At 29.5% G+C, this 19,356-nt stretch overlaps 1 protein-coding gene across 1 annotated transcript; it reads right to left on the bottom strand.

Moving 5' to 3' along the window:
- Window positions 13,237–18,683, bottom strand: LOC109354555 (dolichyl-diphosphooligosaccharide--protein glycosyltransferase subunit 1B-like). The gene is made up of 9 exons (XM_019597151.1): window positions 18,546–18,683; window positions 18,119–18,163; window positions 16,592–17,223; window positions 15,748–15,898; window positions 14,878–15,057; window positions 14,678–14,746; window positions 14,250–14,339; window positions 13,627–13,775; window positions 13,237–13,527 (listed from the first exon to the last, which is right to left on the bottom strand). Exons 1-8 carry the CDS (start codon window positions 18,660–18,662, stop codon window positions 13,653–13,655), a joined length of 1,407 nt encoding a protein of 468 aa, XP_019452696.1. The 5' UTR covers window positions 18,663–18,683; the 3' UTR covers window positions 13,237–13,527; window positions 13,627–13,652.

Genomic DNA, 19,356 nt, shown 5'->3' with positions numbered 1-19,356 from the left:
TACAAAATCATTTTTTTTATTAGCGTATAAAAATCTTAGAACAATAGTACTTCAAAGGTAAATAGAATAGCAAAAAAGATTATAATATATATGTACTATTATCGGTATAAAAATTTATACATAATTATTGCATTATCCACCATTTAATTAATTAGTTTTATTGAAGAATAAATAATAAATAAATATAAATGATGGAAGATAAAGTAACAATTATGTTATGTATATATTTTTTATTATACATATTTTTTTTGGTACAAACATTTTTTTATTATAGCAAAAACTAAAAGATGATATACATTTTTATGTTGACTAATGCATAATTTGATGGAAGTACAACCACTACTCGGTTCATCTTAACAAAATTGACTCAACTTAAAACTCGACTCGAGTTCGATACGAGTTATTTTTTAGTTCGAATTTGGTTCGGTTAAAATTTGTGAACTGTTCGGTTCAATTCGAATAATTCATTTGGACAACTCAAATAATTAATTAGATTTTAAAAAATACTTCAAAACGTTTCATATATATATAATTTTTTCTATATATAATAATAATAAATATAAAAAATAATGCGTGAGTTATATATAATAATGTATAAGTTATAATAAATATATATATATATATATATTATATAAATTTATTGAGTGATTTTATGAACCTAATGAGTCTAACTATATCTAACTTAATTTTAGTTCTTTCATTTAATGAGTTTAATTTTCAGCATAAATTCAACTAATTTGATTCATAAATCGAATTTATCAAACTAAATAATAAATCAAGTTTTAAACAAATATCAAGTTTTCCCTAGTTTTACTTGTGAAGAGTAATAAAGAAGTGTGAGAAAACAGAGTTTGCATAAATAGAAGCACTTGCATTTGTCAGGTTTTAACCGCCGTTGTTTCAGACAAGGCTCGTCTATTGTTTTCTAAATAAAACAAAATTCTTACTTCATGGATAGCAGTAAAGTCGTACCACTTACCGTAAAATATCCAATTGCCAGTTTCTCACTTTCCTTAAGGCGCGTGCTACACACGGAAAGTATTACTACTCTTACCATTTTTTTCCATGTTGGGTTCACAAACCACTGAATGTTTGTTGTGAGAATTCTACTTTATCAACTTACCAATTTGTTGTCCAAAAAATATGTTATTACATGTATTATTTTCTATGATTTATTAAAAAAATTATTTTAATTAAAAGTAGAATAACTAAGTATTTTTCGATCAATCATATAAAATATCATATGTAGTGATATATTATCTCGATACTTATTAATTAAATTTATACATTTTTTATCATTACTATGAAAGTATGTATGATGTTACATATAACCTTTATTGAATATTATAACATAATCTTTTATAAATACTTTTTTTATTTAATATAAGAGGATATATAATAACAGTTTTATTTCAGTAGTTTATCATTTAAATATATAAATACTGTCTCATGGGGTAATAATCACTAACTTTTTAATTTAAAATTTACTTTATACTGTTTAAATAAATTCATGCAAAACACATTACCAGTCGTGCGAATACATGTGTATCCTACTAGTTTCTTGTGATTAGAGGATGTAATTTGTTATTTTGGAATTTGGATTGAGTTATTCATTTATTTAACATTAATAATAAATAACGCTGTATCCACCCCCAAAGTACTCCTCTATGACTGAACTTTAATTCAAGATAAATAAAATATTAATTAAAAATTGTGTAGTCAAATATACATCAAATTAAAAGTTTTCATATTTTGATACATACTTTTTATTTTTTATTCCTTAACTAATATCATAGTTGTGGAAGGTCCCATTAGACTTCTATAATAACTAAAAAGTTAAAAGTTTGATTCTGATGAGCGACACTTGTTGGGATGAACCATCACAATTCAAAAATATATTAGTTCTTTACCCATTTTAAATAAGAAGATACTTTTGATAACACCAAAATAAATTACATGCCACTCATCTAAAAGAATAGGTATATTGAGTAGGAGTAGGAGTAGTGAACTTTCATAAGTATGGCACATGAATGATTAAGTCAACATCATCGCAAGAACAAAAGGTGTATCCTATACCGGGTGCAAGAAGAACATTACAAGATATATCAACGAGAGCCAAGGAGATTAATGTAGATAAATATAAGGATTTTCGGATCATGTATTTAAGGATTAGTTTCCGAGTTGAGTTTTGTGAAAAGAAAAAAGAAAATAAAAGACTTCAGATTCATCTTACAAATATATTTATTTCATTTAACTCTAAAATTTAACTCGCAAACAAACGATAAATATGTACACTTTGGTGATGTGGATTCACCAACACAAATGGTAGTGGGTGTTGCTTCAATAACTATAGATTTTGGTTAGTCATACCCAATAGGAACCAGCCTTGTAAAGTCTTGCTCCAACTTCAATTAAATATAATTAATCAAATATTTATTAATGTCAAAGCAAATATTTTAAAACTACAGCACCAGCACCAAAAAAGTCAAACACATTTGGTAAATAATTGTTTTCATTAGCAACTAGTTAGTACTTATTAGTGTTTGAAATGTATTATGTAGGAGAAATATTTTACTGATAAAGGTAATATTTTCACTATCATAATATCGACATCTTAGAATATATTATTTGTGAAAGATGTTGGAGTTAGCTTTCAATATTATTCAACCAAACAAAAGAAATGGATACGAATACATATTCAGCTCTAATTATGAAATTCAATCCACTAAATGACTCAAGCTCTAATTGTTTAGTTGGAATGAACCTAAATTATTGGATTAAACCTCAATTTCTTTTGTGTTTTAACATGGAGAAAAATATTAATGATTAGGATTCAAAGGGTTCAAATAAAGCAAGACTCAATCCATAAATCAAAGGGTACTCATATCAAAATGTTCTACATCACTTTATTCATATTTTGACCTACATTTACCTTTCTGACACAACTATTGGACTTCGATTTTTTTAAAGAACAAATAACTTAGAAGCTAGAACAACTCAAGTGTGTTTAAATCGAGAGGGACAGTGCCACAAATAAATAAAAGTATTCCTCTAAAAATAAAATACACGTTGCAACTTTTGCAATATTTGTAATAAACAGATGAAAAAGAAAGGAAAATCCAAAAAAAAATGAATAAAAGAAAAAGGTTTAGTAAGGTGAGTGCACAACTGAACTTTTTTGTATTCACTATTTTTTTGTTTATCCTCCTACTAGAAATAATCATTTCTGAGTCGGGAACATTCACAGGTATATAGGGCTAACTTTCTCAGTGAGTATTTTTTCGTCCACAAGACTCGAATCTGAGACTTTGCTTAAGGGGAATCAAACATGTACCACTTGAATCAACACCCAATGTTTTTTTTTCTTCAATTTTGGTCAAAGTGAAATGATGGACTCACTTACTCTCACACTTTATCCTCTCCTTTTATATTTGTATTTTTTATTTTTCCCTTAACTACCTTGAGTTACACTCATTGAATCAATCCCTTAAAAAACACTCACCCTTTTTCTTTCTAAAATAATCTGTTAAAAAGGCAAGAGAAGGTAGTAGTGCAATATAATGGTGCTACTTCCCTTCAATCTTTACTTCTTTAACTAACTTAGGTTGCACTCTTTGAATCCATTTCTTTCTTATAAAAGACTTCTTCAACCGAAAGAAAAGAAGAAAATAATAATTGGTTCAAAACCCAATTAAGTTATCAAATTGTTAAGTGTTAGGCTTAATAGCAATTAATCATCCAAAAAAAAATGCAGCACTCAAAGTTTGTTGAAACAACAACGGAGACTAATATAAATTTCTTTATTTGTTATAAATGAGTACAATTCAAGGTATTAATCAATGCTTAATGGAAATAAACCAATTCTAAAATAGCCTAACAACACTATTCATCATGGATAGAAGTGGTCCTTGCCCTAACGTGTTCTAGATTTGACATGCCAAATTTTATCCTCTCACGTTTCCTTAATTAACGTAAGTGCTCTCATTGAAATAAAATTAAATTACATACGAAAACAATAAGAATTTTAATCTTTTTAAGTACAATTCATTTTATAATAGCCAACTTTCTCAATATATTTATTATTTCGTTTTTTCCGTATCTTTCAAATATTTGACGTTTAATAATTGAATTAATCGATAATAATCTAAATAAATAAATAAAATCGCCATTTATCTTCTCAAAATCTAAATTAATCGATATACGAAATTGTCTATTTTTAATTACTATAAATCAATATTATTAATCCCGTACAAATTATTAAACTAGTCAAATATTGGTATAACGGTTTAACCAGTGAGTATAACTGATACGATTTAATTGAATATTTACCTGTTTTGGCCAATGCTCTTATATTCAATCACAACTAGTCACAGATTTAATTTACATTTAAACATATATAATTGAGAACACAACCTATTTAAATAAACGACTTGATTGATCGTAGAATCGCATGCTATGCTGATGTCGTTTTGAAGGTTGAATTGATTTTTACATTTACATAAAATTAAGTAACACTAATGTTGTTTCCCTTAATTAAATGCATGTGTCGGTAGAAGGAGCAAAATGCTCTAGTACTTGTACGATTTGAAAATTGCACATGGTTTTGTATCATCATTATGTAAGGAAGAAGCGTTATACCAATATAAAAACCAAGATTTGATGCCAAAATATATGTTTAAAATGAACTATACATAGTACTTACACGACCACATCGTGATGCATATTAATATAAGACAAATGAAATAAAAAAGAAAATTAATAATTAGTTAGCTTTAGCTTCACAATTTTTTTCTATTTCTAGAAACTAAAATTAAATATGAATATGAGGATTATACTCTACCAAATACTAAGTAATGTAGAGTTCATGTATGCAGTATGTATATTTATAAACTTTAGAAACCGTACAGATATAATTTATTGCTCAATATTTATGAATAAAACAGACAAGACACTAACAGGTACTTTCAGATGATGTTCAAAATACATGATATAGGACACACAATTATGTATGTGTTCACATAATATAAAAATAGAATTAAATATCAACATTAAAAAATATTTAAGTTGAGAGCAATTAATTGATGATATTTAGATAATTAAGCATGATATGAGTCTTACAATTAATTTTTAAATTGAGAACGTTTGAACTATCTTTTATTTTTAATTTGCCAAAAAACCTTTCTTTTACTTCATGATCATTATGATTGAAAAAGAGGACTTCTAGTTTTATTCCACATTTTTATTTCTCTTAGTTTCTTAATCTCACTAGATAAGAAACTAAGGTTAAGAATTGAAGATCAAATAAAATTCATTCATACTATGATACATTTTTTTATGTATTTTCTTTCTCTTTTTTCAAGATCTGACATGAATAATTTTGATTATATGATGACATTGTTCAGCACCTTCTTTAAATAATTTCCTTGTTTAGGAGTTACTAATATTTTCTAATTATATTTGTTTGCTTGTGTCATTTATGCTTTACTACTAGTTTTATTTAAATGAAAGATAAAATCATATTTTTGTATTATATTAATCTTTACCTTAATCTCACCTTAACCCATGTTCCAACGGGGTTGCATGTTCGAAGGTTCGGTCCACACGTTCATCAACGTGGCGAATACAGTTACTATGGACCCCATCCACCAAATCACCACACGACGTGGGTCCTCCTCACGTGACCATTACACACACAAATTTCATTTTATGTTTACCTGACAAGGATCCTCTGTCCAAAAAAATCCTATCTCCATATCTCTAATTAATAGTTTTTCTCAAAATCATATAAAATATTAATTTATATCTTTTATATTTTTTTTTCTCAATTAATTCACACATTTTGATTGGTTTGGTACACCATTTGGGACATCAATGAGTACAAGAGATCTCCATCCCATATCCACCTATGTGTTATTGGAATATGTACATCTTCATTAATGAAAAGACAAATATTTGATTTTATATATATTTTTAACCATAAAAGTGTTATTTTATTACATATAAAAAGGTAAAAATGTTTTATCATATTATTGTTTTCTTTGTGTTTTTTGTACTACTGTCTCTCTGTTAATCTTTACTCGTGTTCTTGTTGATTTTTTGCTTCAAACTTAGTAGTTGTTGTTTTTTTATTTTCTTTTCTTTAAATAGGAGTAGTGTTAATCATTTTATTAAAAGGAAAGTGAATACTACTGTACTAGTATAATGATTTTATTTTGGTACTGTTCGGAGATATTTGGATGGATCATGTGGTGGTGGGTCCTTGTGTGCTAAAAACGGTCCCAGACAAAATGTGATATCTCATGACCTTGTGGGTCATGCTGGCTACAATAATCCTATGCCCCACAATCAGTCCTTAATTTAGGACTAATATTAAACGGTAAATTAGTTGTGTTCATTAATTTTTCTCCTTAAGCTATACAATTTTCATAATTTACTTATATATGCACTTTGTTCCGAACTAGGGTACTTTGCTTTTTAATTTTTTATATGAATTCTCCTACATCTCTATATATGAATGTCTACTTGTTGAACTAGTTAGCACAGTACTAATTCATAGAACTAGAATGCATTAATATCATAAGTGACAAAACCTTCATAGGACTAATTCGAGCAAATGAAATAAGTAGAGTCACAATTATGATTATAATATGGTTTTAACAATTATGATAAGACTGAAGAACTAAAATATTAAAAGTTCGATCCGTGAAAGCGACCCTTATTGAGAGGAGCAAAATTATAATAAGCTTCACATTTCATATTGTAAAGCATTGTGAAGAATTACACATGGGAAAATAAAGATTTTGCAAGTTGCTTTGGTTTTAGGATAAAAGCACTAGATGAATAGAATGTCTGGTTCATTCAGGCTTGTACAGCTCACGAGCAGAATGCAGTGAGTTGAAACTTGAATCAAAATAGGACAATGAACAATTAGAGATTGCATGATTTTGAGTGTATTTTTTACTAATAAGTTAGTACTATTTTAATGTTGAATGATTGAACTTGGGTTTAGATTTCAGAATAAACTATTACAAAATGTTCAGGAATCTTCTGTTACTTATTAGGATCCCAAAGCACACAAAAGTCCTCTTCCCCTATTTAATTATCTTATCTCTTGTGATCTGAATAAAATTTCTAACCAAGTGGACAATCATTACTTCTCACCATTCCTTATCTAAAGTTATTACTAACATTTATCCTTTTCATCCACTCAGACATTGTAATAGTATAGATTTTTTAGTTTATAGTATATTATATATCTTTATAGCCAAAATATCTTTCACAAAAGTAATCATATTAATTTCCATAACATCTAAAGATAATGACTCTGAATTTTATGTGCTCATCCAATATATATAACCTGTACATTTTGATGAGGTCACTAGATAGGTATTTGCTCATGACTGAAACCTCGACATGGATGAAACATGATAGTAATCTCAACAGTAACTTAATTATATTTAATTTAAAAACTCATGTTTAATAATTATATTTGATTGGGTCAAATATCAATTTCGGTTTCTCCTTCACAATCAAACAACATATTTACCATTTTATGAGACATGAAGGAATGTATCTATCAATGTTGTCTCTTCAACCATTAAAATTACGACACGTATCATATTTAGCTATTTTTTATAAAACTATTTCTAAAAACTAAAAAATAATACACATGACATAATTTTAGTAGTTGAAGGAAAAAAATTATATTCTAATACAAAGAAATGTTTTATTCTCTAAATAATAATAATAATGTATTAATAGTGGTATAGATTTTGGGATTGGGGTGGGTTGTGTGATTTGTGAATAGTGGGTAGACATCTACTATCCTACAAGTTGTGTCAATGTATGTGTCATCAACTATAATTGGTCAGAAAAATAATTAACTATTAATTTTTTAACTTAAATATATTTTTTCAATCAATAGTAGACTAATGACACAACTTGTAAAACAACAGATGTGTTCTCTAAATCGTGACCGGGCCAATTATTGATCGATTAATACACAGCTTTTGAAGACTTCTTAGCAAATTGGGTTGTAAATCACGTGCATGCATGATCTAGTACTTGTCATCCACAGAACTGAATATGCTACACCCGAGTGGGTCCCATCAAAACATAACACAACCGTGCTCCTTGGTGTAGGATAGTATTTCCCATGTGACCGGAAGTAAATCTTGCGTGTCGGTGCCGACAGATCCTTCACCGACAGGTTTACCGGAAATAAGTTGTAATCTACGGTTACGTAATTCAACTGGAACTGAATCCCATGCATGTGTCGGTGCCTACTTTTTCTTTTACTTTCATGTGATTCCGTTTTCCCAACGGTTTCCCGTTATTTTCCATATTTTATATATTGTCGTTAGAGAAAAAAATATATGTACTGATAATCTATAAGTTTTATATACTATTATTGTATAATTTATTATTGATATTTAAATGTTGTTGACTTTTAAAAAAATATTTTAAATTAAGTATGAATGATGAAGTGCATATGTATAAATTTTTACACGGTTAATGTATAAATTTTACACTTAAAGTAAAATAGTACTAGCATATATTAATAAAAGTGTTTTGCTAACATAGGTCCATGGATTAAAAATCAATGCAAAGAGGAAAACATGCATCGGATATTCAATTAGGTAAGACAATATTCTTATTTTTTTTTTCTAGAACTAGAAAACCAATAAGTTATACAAGATATTGACTAATCATAATCACAATATAATTTGAAATTTAACTTATCAAATCTCCCTTAAACAACTTTAATTTGATATAATATTAAAGTCGCTAATCTAAATCCATTCATTGTTTGCCAAACCCATTGTTTATGACTTTATGCTATACTTATTTTTCTTGGGAAGATTCATTAAAATGACAAAGTTCTCTCCATACTTTTTTATTAATAAATCTCGAATCTGAAATATCATTTCAAAGGGACATACTCTCCTTCACAATATACACGTATTAGTTTCTCAAATGCCTCAAATAAGAATAATTGATACTGTGATAAATAAGAAAAGTTAATATAAATTATTAAATTTTATTTGAATAGTTAATATTAAAAAATGCATATTATTTTTAATGACATGTGACCAAACTAACTTTTAATTATAACTGTACATGTTTGATTGTAAGGTCAAAATTTGTTGTTCTTATTATTTTTGTATGAAATATGTTCTCATTTGAGTAAATTTTTATCTTAATATGTGATGTGATTTATTTTTTAATTTATTATCTGGAAAAAAAGCGTAAGATTTTTTAGGGCAGGATGGTCAGACTTAACAAATAGTCTTCACAATTAATAATATGAGGTACAATTGTACTTTCTTTTCTTGCATATAAAATTATTAAACTTTCTCATTCAAAAAAAAAAAAAATATAAATTAATCATATAAAACGCATATACTTTGTATAATAAACTACAGTTTGAAGCTAAAATTTTAGAGTACTATGTTTTTTTAAGATATTCTTTTGAATAATTTGATGTGAATTAAGAAAGTTGAGGAATTGAATTAATAATATTAAATTTGTTAATGTTTAGATGTATTATTTTCTAGGATTATTCTTCATTATTGAGAATATTTAATTTCTTTTTTCAACTCGATTAATGCTTTTATCGATTCATCATGTTTAACATCAATTAATAAGGGTATTTTTATTTCTAAAAAGTTAATTAATGTACACAAAGAATAAAAATTAGAATCTAAAAAATACTCTTAAAAAAGGAGAGGAGAGAATAGAGAACAAAAGAACTCCATTCTAATGCTATAATAACCTATATATCATGCAAAAATGACTCAAAGCATGTGATAAGTAGAAGTGGACAACATCATATTTAAATAACAAAGACTTATATCTCTACTTTCTTGCTTCTCTAATTCCCAAGGCAAAAGATAACGTAGCAACAGTCTAATTAGTGACATGTATTTAATCATATTCATATAAGAACTATAAGAATAATATATTTAAGTCTTACAGTTAATCATTAATGATTATGATTAAAAGTTAGTTGTTGATCAGATGATAATCATATATATATTTTAGTCTTAATCATTCATATAAGATATAATAATCCATATTAATTGTTCTTATTTTACATAATAATGCATTATTTTTAAGTGAGTCACTCTCTAATCCTATAATAATTAACTAATGCTACTCAATTACTTTGTTGAAAACAAACGGAATGAGTATGAAAGTACCTCTTATAAACGGGAAAATCTTATTAGTTCTTTGAGACAAAATAAAATATTTTCATTTATATTGTTAAAATGTATATATTAACTGTATGAGTCATTATTATCTCTCCCTTCAATTATATTTATATTCGAACACAGAACTTTTAATAAATTAAGAAGAAAAAACAGTTTTTATTTAGAAGTGATATAATTAAAAAATAGGACATTTATTATGTACAAAACATTATCTTTTTAATTTCTTAACTTTATGGACAAAACATTTCTTCGCTATTACGACATGTAGTGGTGGAACTCAAAGGGAATAAATGAAGCACGTGATCGTGCCACGAGGGTTTACATTTTTTATTTACAAAGAAAAAATAAGTATTTACAAAACAAAAACAATTTAAAATTTATATACTAACAATGTAAAGTTTTTTATACTGTTAGTATATAACTTATTTTTTGATCTGTATTACTTTTGTTTGAGAGTAAAAAATTGGTTAACAAATTAATAATAGATAATCACTAACAGTGTAAAAAACTTTTATACTGTCAGTGTATACATATTAAATCCAAACAAAAAAATCAATCACCGAATTAAACGCCGAGAACAGGGAAATGAAATTGATGCTGACATGTGAGCTGAGCCTAAGATGGTCTTTTCAACATTTTTTTGATCTATCAACCAAAATGCAATTATTAAATATAAAAGTGGTTTTCTACAAATAAAAAAAATATGTTTGAGTTAAAAAAAGAGAAAACATCTTTAACGTTGACACGTGCAACGTGAGTGCCACAATCAAATGACACTACGTGGGAGCGACTTTGCAGAATTAAAAATGTCTGTGTGTGCCCAAATGACATTATTGCCCTTTGTATATGATGATTTTGTAGGTATAAGTAGTGGAGAGCATTTCAGGTAAAGAAGATTAAGCATATTGTTCAAAGAAGCACATTAATACAATGTGGAACAAAAAAAAGAATGGTGTTATGGAGAGTGGCAACGCACCTCTAATCAAAGGCATTGAGGGACCCAACTCGAAAGACTCAAAACATTGTATCTAGAAGATCGTTTTCAGTACTTGAGAGAAAACTGCAGAAAAAACAAATAGAAAACATAATATGATATGACAAATTTTCTCATTGAATATAATTTTGATGACATTTTTATCTTCCGATGTAAAAGAGAAAGTAAGAACTTGCATTTTCGGAAAGAGAAAACTATAAGACAAGACAATGTTGGAGGGAATATTTTTAAGATTTTTTTATTTATAAAAAAGTGTCATTTAAGTTAAACCACTTGGACTACACATGAGTTACAACACTTACCACATGGTATTATATTATATTGTATTCAAAGGAAAAACAAAAAGTAGCTAGAATTTGTTAAAGTATGAATTTCAACTTGTGAATTGTGGCTTGTTTTTTTTAATGTGAAAGTTATGTTTTACCTTTTGTGGGCCAACCCAAAGTCTAATAAAGGAACCAACTAAATCTGAAAGCCCAAACCATGTTCAAATCTCATGCAAAAAAAGGTCCACCACACAACCAAAAAAAAAATACAAAAGCAAAAGAAGTAAAGGAAATGCACCTAACAAGCAATGCAATAAAAACAATGATGCTCAAATCAACATCATGGAACTATTTAACCAATATCACCGACATGTATCAATTTTTTTCCTATGCAAATTATTTGAGAGCAATATTCTTCATTTATAACAATATACATTTACTATATTGACACATAATAAGTTGGGTTAAAAAAAGTTTCATTTGGTTTTTGACATTATATTGTTCCTCTTTCAAAGGGGTATCATAAAGATCATTAATATGCAATGATATTGATATCCCAACTACACAATTTGTGGGAAATAAAAGAAAATGACATAGGAACTATGTTTGAAATAAGTAGCACTAAATGTAACATTAAGCAGTTGATAATGGGAGGGTTATGGAAATCACAATCAACATGTAACTGTAGATAGAAGCAAAGAAGGTGAAATGTGCAAAATGCACGCTATGTAGTGTAAGTTATGATGGATTGATAAACAATATGGTACAGTGTCAGATAGTGTTTTAAAGAAAAGGAGTACATATAGTTTGACATGTTTGCCAATCATCATAATGGTTGTTCATAATAATGGGACCAATATTGCTGAGTGATGAGGTTACCCAACCATGTGATTTGACTTGAGAGCACAAATGTGTTAGTCACAAAATTTTACATGAGGAAGGGGAAAAATGTGTAGCAGCCAAATTTTGACTCATGTACTCAATTTTTATATCCTGTAATTCTACCAACTGAACTGGTTTTTGGATGTCCAAAACTTAGCTCTGATCTGTTTTCTTATACTTAAGGATCACAAATAAAAATAATATTTTATTCTCTTAGCATGTTTGTAAGCTGTGTAACATGAAAATTGTTTGTGACATTATGTGGCTGGGAAAATATGACTCACCCTTGATCACAAGATAGTCCTATCTACAAGCCTAACCTCATTTATGTTTACTGGTCCAAACACATTCGGGTAATCCCAACCTAGACCTGAATTTATTATGACTCGGTCAAACCAGATTAAAAAAGTTCGAGTTAAACAATATCTTCTTAAATTAATATTTGGACCTATACTTTTTCAGGCTTCGGCTGACTGATCTAGTATATCTGCATGATGAGAGATCTAGTCCAGACTATTGTGCTTTTGCCCAAGTCTAAAATGCCTACTTCAATGTGAGTGCCAAATACCAACTAACAAGCTCTTCCAGCTTCCTAATTTTCTTTTTGTTAGCTGAACTATATCATGATACATAAAAAAAGCATAATGCATTTTTAGTGTTTAAAAAGTATAGAATGTTTTTATTGTTATTTTGTATAGATCATGGGATGATGATGATAATAATAGTTTGATATAGTTGGACTTATAAGCATGTAATATAGAATGTTCTTGCCAATCATTGTTTTACCCTTTTTTATTCATTGTTTACCTATAGGTCATTTTTCCAACTTTTTCTAAAGGTGAAACTATATATTTAAGCTTCCTTAGCTTGTGTGATTAGCTGAATAAGAGGCTTAAAATCTCATGCTCAGATTGAAATATTTGTCAAACCTAAAAGGAAGATCTTATAAGTTTCTTGCCATTAGACATTTAGGGTGATGGCCCTATAACTAACATGTCCTATATTTCTTAAATAGAAGTAATGGTTGAATGAGGCAAGATCAAAATCCAAGGGGTAAAATCGTATAAAGAAGCAAATCTATAATTGCATTTAGTACAATATTGTCAAAATGTTATATCAACTTCTCATCAAAGTAACACCAGCACCATCTTTGGATCTTCTTGCTCCCTGCCTGTTAAAGAAGGCCAAAAAGTGCTTAAAAATTGAGAGCAAGGCCAAGAAAGAGTGTTTTAATCTTAAAAAAAGAGTTGTAAGGGAATTTAATACATACCCTTTTTCAAGATAGCTAGATTGTCATCACTTCCGTATCGAAAGATCGATGTGTAGGTATGCCACAGATGCCACAAAAAACAAGAAAAATGCAAATACCAGCATCAATGGCTCAGCAAGCATGAATATAGGGTTGAAACTGTAGTATACCTACAAAAGAATATTAGTAACAGAAAATATGGTTAGAACAAGACTAGAGCATAACAATAACAACAGAGAACATTGTTAGACCATGCGTTTACCCGCAAAAAATCTTGAGAAACAAGTCTGTGATTTCATATCATGAAATGTTGTAGTCTACATATTGTAGGGTTGTGGATAGCATCTTCTTGAAGTATTTAATTTTTCCCTTTTTCAGTTTATATGTAGGTTTAAAAAAAAGGTTCTAATTTCTATCCAAATTCCAAAGGTATGAACTAATAATATATAGTTCAGACTTGATCCAACACGTCGATAACCCATAAACAAAATGGTTAAAGTAACAACTTATTCACAATCTTTCATGTCCATCATACAAAGACAGAGGAGGAGGTGAAAGCTGAATATAATTAACAGGGACCTCACAAAACACCCACATTTGAAAGCAGTTTCAGAAAGTATGCTTTGAATTGGGTTCGGTTATACCTGGAAAGGAATGCTGTGATCAGGAACTGCATTCCTCTTTTCTAGAACCACCACAGTCCTTCCAACAACATCAAGATATGTATGCTTGGTCTGAAAAAGTTAAAATGTAAAACTGCATTAGCTGCAAGGAATCCAATGTTTTATTAAGCTAGAAGTTCTAGGAATGTTAATTAATTCTTCAGCAACAGAGGTAAACATTGGCCAGAGAAGGAAAAAGAACATGAACTTATGTGTGGAGACGAAAGTTATTTATATAATTTCTAACTTATTATCTTCGCCAGTCAAAGATTAAAAATTTATCTATTTCTTCAACATAGTGACGCCCCCTTCTTTCTTTTTCTCTCAATAAGTGGAGTTTAACAACTGCTTTGCTTATAATATTTCAGCAGTTGTGTGCACTTGTAACTAAGCTGCCTAAGCAACATTACCTCTAGTCTTTGCTCTACTTGAAAAGGAACCACAGCAGTAGCATTTTTAGATCCCTCGGGCAGCACAACCTAAAATTCAATGGTACAAGAAGGTTAAATCTAACCACCATTATTGCATAAACAAGCAGACGAAGTAAAAAGGACACAAGCTTAAGTTAATAGTAACAATTAACAGTGCAAAATCACAAGTTAATACCCACTTTTAACGTCAACTTGTCAACCACTGCCTCAAGAAGAGGACAACCAAAAGTAAAGTTGAGGTATCTTCTGCCATCTGAAGACTCAAAAAGGAAGTCCTGCAATGGTACCCCATAACCGATGACAAATGTTGATTTCCAGCCTCCAAATAGAGGATATCGGGGTTCAAATTCAAGTTCTGACTGCAATAAATAAGCATATAGAATTAGGTCAGAAATCAATATGTTAAAAATGGGAGAGTCTCCTCTAAAGTGCAGCTTGCTTTATGTGCATGAATCAAGAAAATGTTATGATGGAGGTTCATTAATTGAGAGTATCAGAGTCTCAATCATTTACTATATTCAATGGTCTACATTTGTGCATTTTAAGAAATATAGATGTATCTTTTTTTCTTTCAATACTGTTGTCCTTGTTGATCTCAACAGTTCAACAAAACAGGTATAACTTTTGCTCTCAAAACACTTCATCAATATAGAAACACGCCGTGTAGAAAGTATAAGAAAACATCATTTCCATATGTTTTCTATTGACTCTTTATGGTGACAGTGCTGCCCAGTAAAATGTAACTAGACCAAGCAATGAAGACGGTTCTCTTAATGTTGATGGGAGGAACAGTAATATTTATAATGCAAAAGGGGTGAACAGCACAACCCCTCACTTTTAAATAACACACAATCATGTGCTTAACCATTGAAACCACTGATGACTTGCATTCTAGTTATGGCTGCCAAAAGAAAGGGGGGAAAGAAAAGAAATGGTGCACATGATATCACAGAAAGAAAAAGATATAGGTGAACATGAATAACAACTCTATGCCAAGAGGTATGTATGCAAAAAATCATGTTATCTTAAGATCAAACAATATATGTTACCTTCACAAAACCTGTGCGTAAATGTGAAGTGGAAATATTCCCTATTTGATCCCGGTAGTATACAGAGTGAACCTTAGCGGGTAGTCTTGCAAGAAGATGTTTAAATGAAGACGCACCAGCACCACCACCTTGTCTAGTTTGATATTCAACCCTGTCAACAGAAAACTCCAGTCATACATAATAAAAGAAACTTTACATGAAAGGAAAAAGTATTCGAGTAAATCCAGAAGAATTTAAATATTACATATAAACCAAGATTTCTACAAGTTAACGCATCATTAACTTTAGCTCAGCTGACCCACAAGTGAAATATAAGTTAAAAGTGGGGCAATTTCAAAATTATGGCAGTCCAAATACATGAGTATTAACCACAGCAGGAGTCTGCGCAATCTACAAAATATGGAGCAATTAACATGGGACATGGTGCTGTTGGACTATGTGGACAATCTGTAAGCTCTTGACTGAATGTGACGAAAAACGAAAAATTGATCATATTCGGTTGTTAACTACTTTATAAAAGGAATTATCCATCTATGCTGCCACCAAATGATGCAATTAAAACATATACGAAAATGACTATTTTCCAATTGTTATCGAATTATCAAATCATGCAGAATTGTCAAAAGTCAAAACTATACACTTTTTCAAGAGAAGATAAGAGAGCATTTTTAAAGAATTACAATAGGATCCAAATAACATCACACTACTAAAGAATATATTAAAAATAGGTAAGAGAGCAATTTGGCATGTAGCAATTTCCTATTACTTTTAATACAATTACACGTATTATTTTACAAAGAACAAAATCTGGAGCAATGAGAATAGTAAGACATAGCAAATATACCTTGAAAAAACACCTTTGTGTCGAGCACCTCCATGAACAAGCCTATATCGCTCTGTGACCTGCACACTTCCCCAGTGAGATACTTCAATTTCACGCTCTAGCTCCTCAACAACAGTGAATGGATTGTTATTTTCGAAATGAACAAGGACAGGAGAATATGAATATGGGAGCTGATTGTCATATGGCCCATATTTCAGCTCTGTACCAGAACGTTTAATGGGATCTACCACTGTGAATGATTCTACCCGTGTACTTGGTGTCTTAATGAAAGTTGTCTGTTGTTTGACATGATAGGGAGACAATAATATTGCACTGTCGCGGAAATAGACCAATTGCGATTCTGATTGACTTATTTCTACTGGGAAAGGTTCCAGAGAATGTGTCAGCTGGTAAAGCACCTCTAGTGTTATGGTTTCACCTTTGCTTAGTGGAGTTAACAAAGCTATCGAGAAAAATTTAGTTTCATTTGGTCCATCAGGTAGATCAGCAGATTTAACACCAAGAGGAGTGTAAGTTTTCTTCTTCCGCTTCCCGGATGTTGCAGCTGCTTTTACTATTGCTAGATGTTCAACCTCAGTAGGTGAAAAAGCAAGATGTACTTCTGAAGCAGGAGATGTCCCCAAGTTTTCAACCTGAAAGAAAAGGTCTATGAAATACAATATCTACAAAGTTAAGATAGATGCTTTTATTGATCGAAAATAAATCTAAACAAAATAAAATTAATCAGTGAAAAAACTGGCTTAAAAAAATACTGATCCGATGGCGTGGAAATCTAAAACAGGTTGCAAACTATAATAGACTTGAGAGCACACGTACAATGGTCATTGAATTCCTGCCTTATTCGGTAGGAAGAGTATTCTTTCTTTTGGAAGGAAAAGAAAGAAATGGAATGATGATTCCATTCCATACAGACAAAAATCACATTCTGTCCTAAAGAGGTGAGAAAGGTCATTCCTTGAATGTTCGAAAGGGGAGCCTCGACACAATGGTAAGATTATAACTATAATTCCATTCAATGTTGGTTCCATGTACCAACAACAAAACACTAAAATAAAATAAAATGGAATAAAATATAATTCCGTTCCTTAGCTACCGAATACTGGAAGCTATTTCGATTCTGCAAAAATTGGTTATGTGTACCAAACATGATGTAAGTGTTTGGAAGAGGTACCTCTAATCGAATTGGGTGTCACCAAGAAAAAGAAAGAATATTAGGAACAATTATAAAAGGTGTCAATGCCAACAGATTATTTTGCATAGACATAAGTTTCGGTCATACCATTTTCCACAAAAATTAAATTAAAGTTTATCTGCACTATAATGAAACATGATTTTTATTCTCCATGAACTTCATCAAATAACTGACCATACACGATTACAAAATAATTCCATCTTAGATTAACTCTTAACTCAGAGCTGAATATAGAACAAGGTTTACGGATATAAAAAGCAGCAATCGTGGCAAACCCAAGATTGACTTATAAGTTATAACCAAAAGAGCGATAGTAAGTACTAAGGAAGGGTTACCTTCAATGTCAAGTACACCTTAATAATGTGAGAGGATAAATCAATCTGCAAGGATCATTGGCATATTATTAGTCATACAATGTGTAAAACAAAAAATTTAGCTTATGCCTAAAATATGGTGTAACATATAGAATTATTTACTCCCTAAAGAAAACAAAAATATGACACAAACACTATCAGAGAAATGAGATCAAAATAATATAAGAGACACAATTGAAACAAGAAGAAATAGATGAATCAACAATTTTCATTGCTACCCATATCGCAAAATCAGATTTTTAACACGATGGCCACAATCCCAAAACATTTCGTGCCATTTTCAAACAGATCTCTATGGGAAACAAGTCGTTATTACATTATGAACAAAAAAAATTGAGAAATGAAATTCGATAGAAGAAGATTTGAAATAGGAAGGAAGAGTACTTACCCTGCGTTCAGCATTGATGATATGAAGGTCTTGGAAATTAGATAAGGAATTGGCGAAAAGGAAGAGATGAAAGAGGGAAATGAAGAAGAAAAAGGGTTTTCGTTGAGCAGCTTCCATTGTAGTTGACGAAGAAAATGAAAGAGAAAATCACTACACTATAACACTACACTCCTCACATACAAATACTTCAATTTTTTATTTTGGGTTTCAATTTTGACCCATCAATTTTTATTATTGGGAATGGGTCCTCAATTTTCTGTTTTTCACTTTTTTTGCACAAAATAAAATATTTCATTTATATTTTGCTTTGATTAAATAAATAAAAAGTTAAATTGGGGTAGTTTTTTAATCCACAACAACTACCTTTTTTGGTTTCTAAATCATTGAGAATAGTTCTTACATTTTTTTTACGTGTAGAGGGGTTGTGGTTAGATATAATTTCTTTACAAATTAGAATTGTTTGACAAAATTGAAGATATTAAGATATTACTATAAAGTTGTTTTTAAATCGATAATTTTCAGTTTAAGTAAAATCAACTTTTTGGTATAGTATTTTTCATAACGTTGAGAAGTCAATTGACTTCACAACGTGGTATAGTTTAACAAGTTTTAATTATAATTTTATATATTTTAATGTAAAATATAAATATAGAGTTGTGAATTTTGGATTGAATTGCCTAAAGTTATTAAAAGTGTAAACAACTTTTATCATAACATTTCAAGTTCATTTAAAAATAAAATTTTAGTTTAGTAATGTGGATTTGTGACATTGTATCATTTATCATCTATGTTTAATCATCATTGATTTTAA

The sequence above is a fragment of the Lupinus angustifolius genome, chromosome LG08 (genome assembly GCF_001865875.1).
Source record: "Lupinus angustifolius cultivar Tanjil chromosome LG08, LupAngTanjil_v1.0, whole genome shotgun sequence".
NCBI classification, from domain to species: Eukaryota; Viridiplantae; Streptophyta; class Magnoliopsida; order Fabales; family Fabaceae; genus Lupinus; species Lupinus angustifolius.
This window is presented reverse-complemented; position numbering and strand designations above follow the sequence as displayed.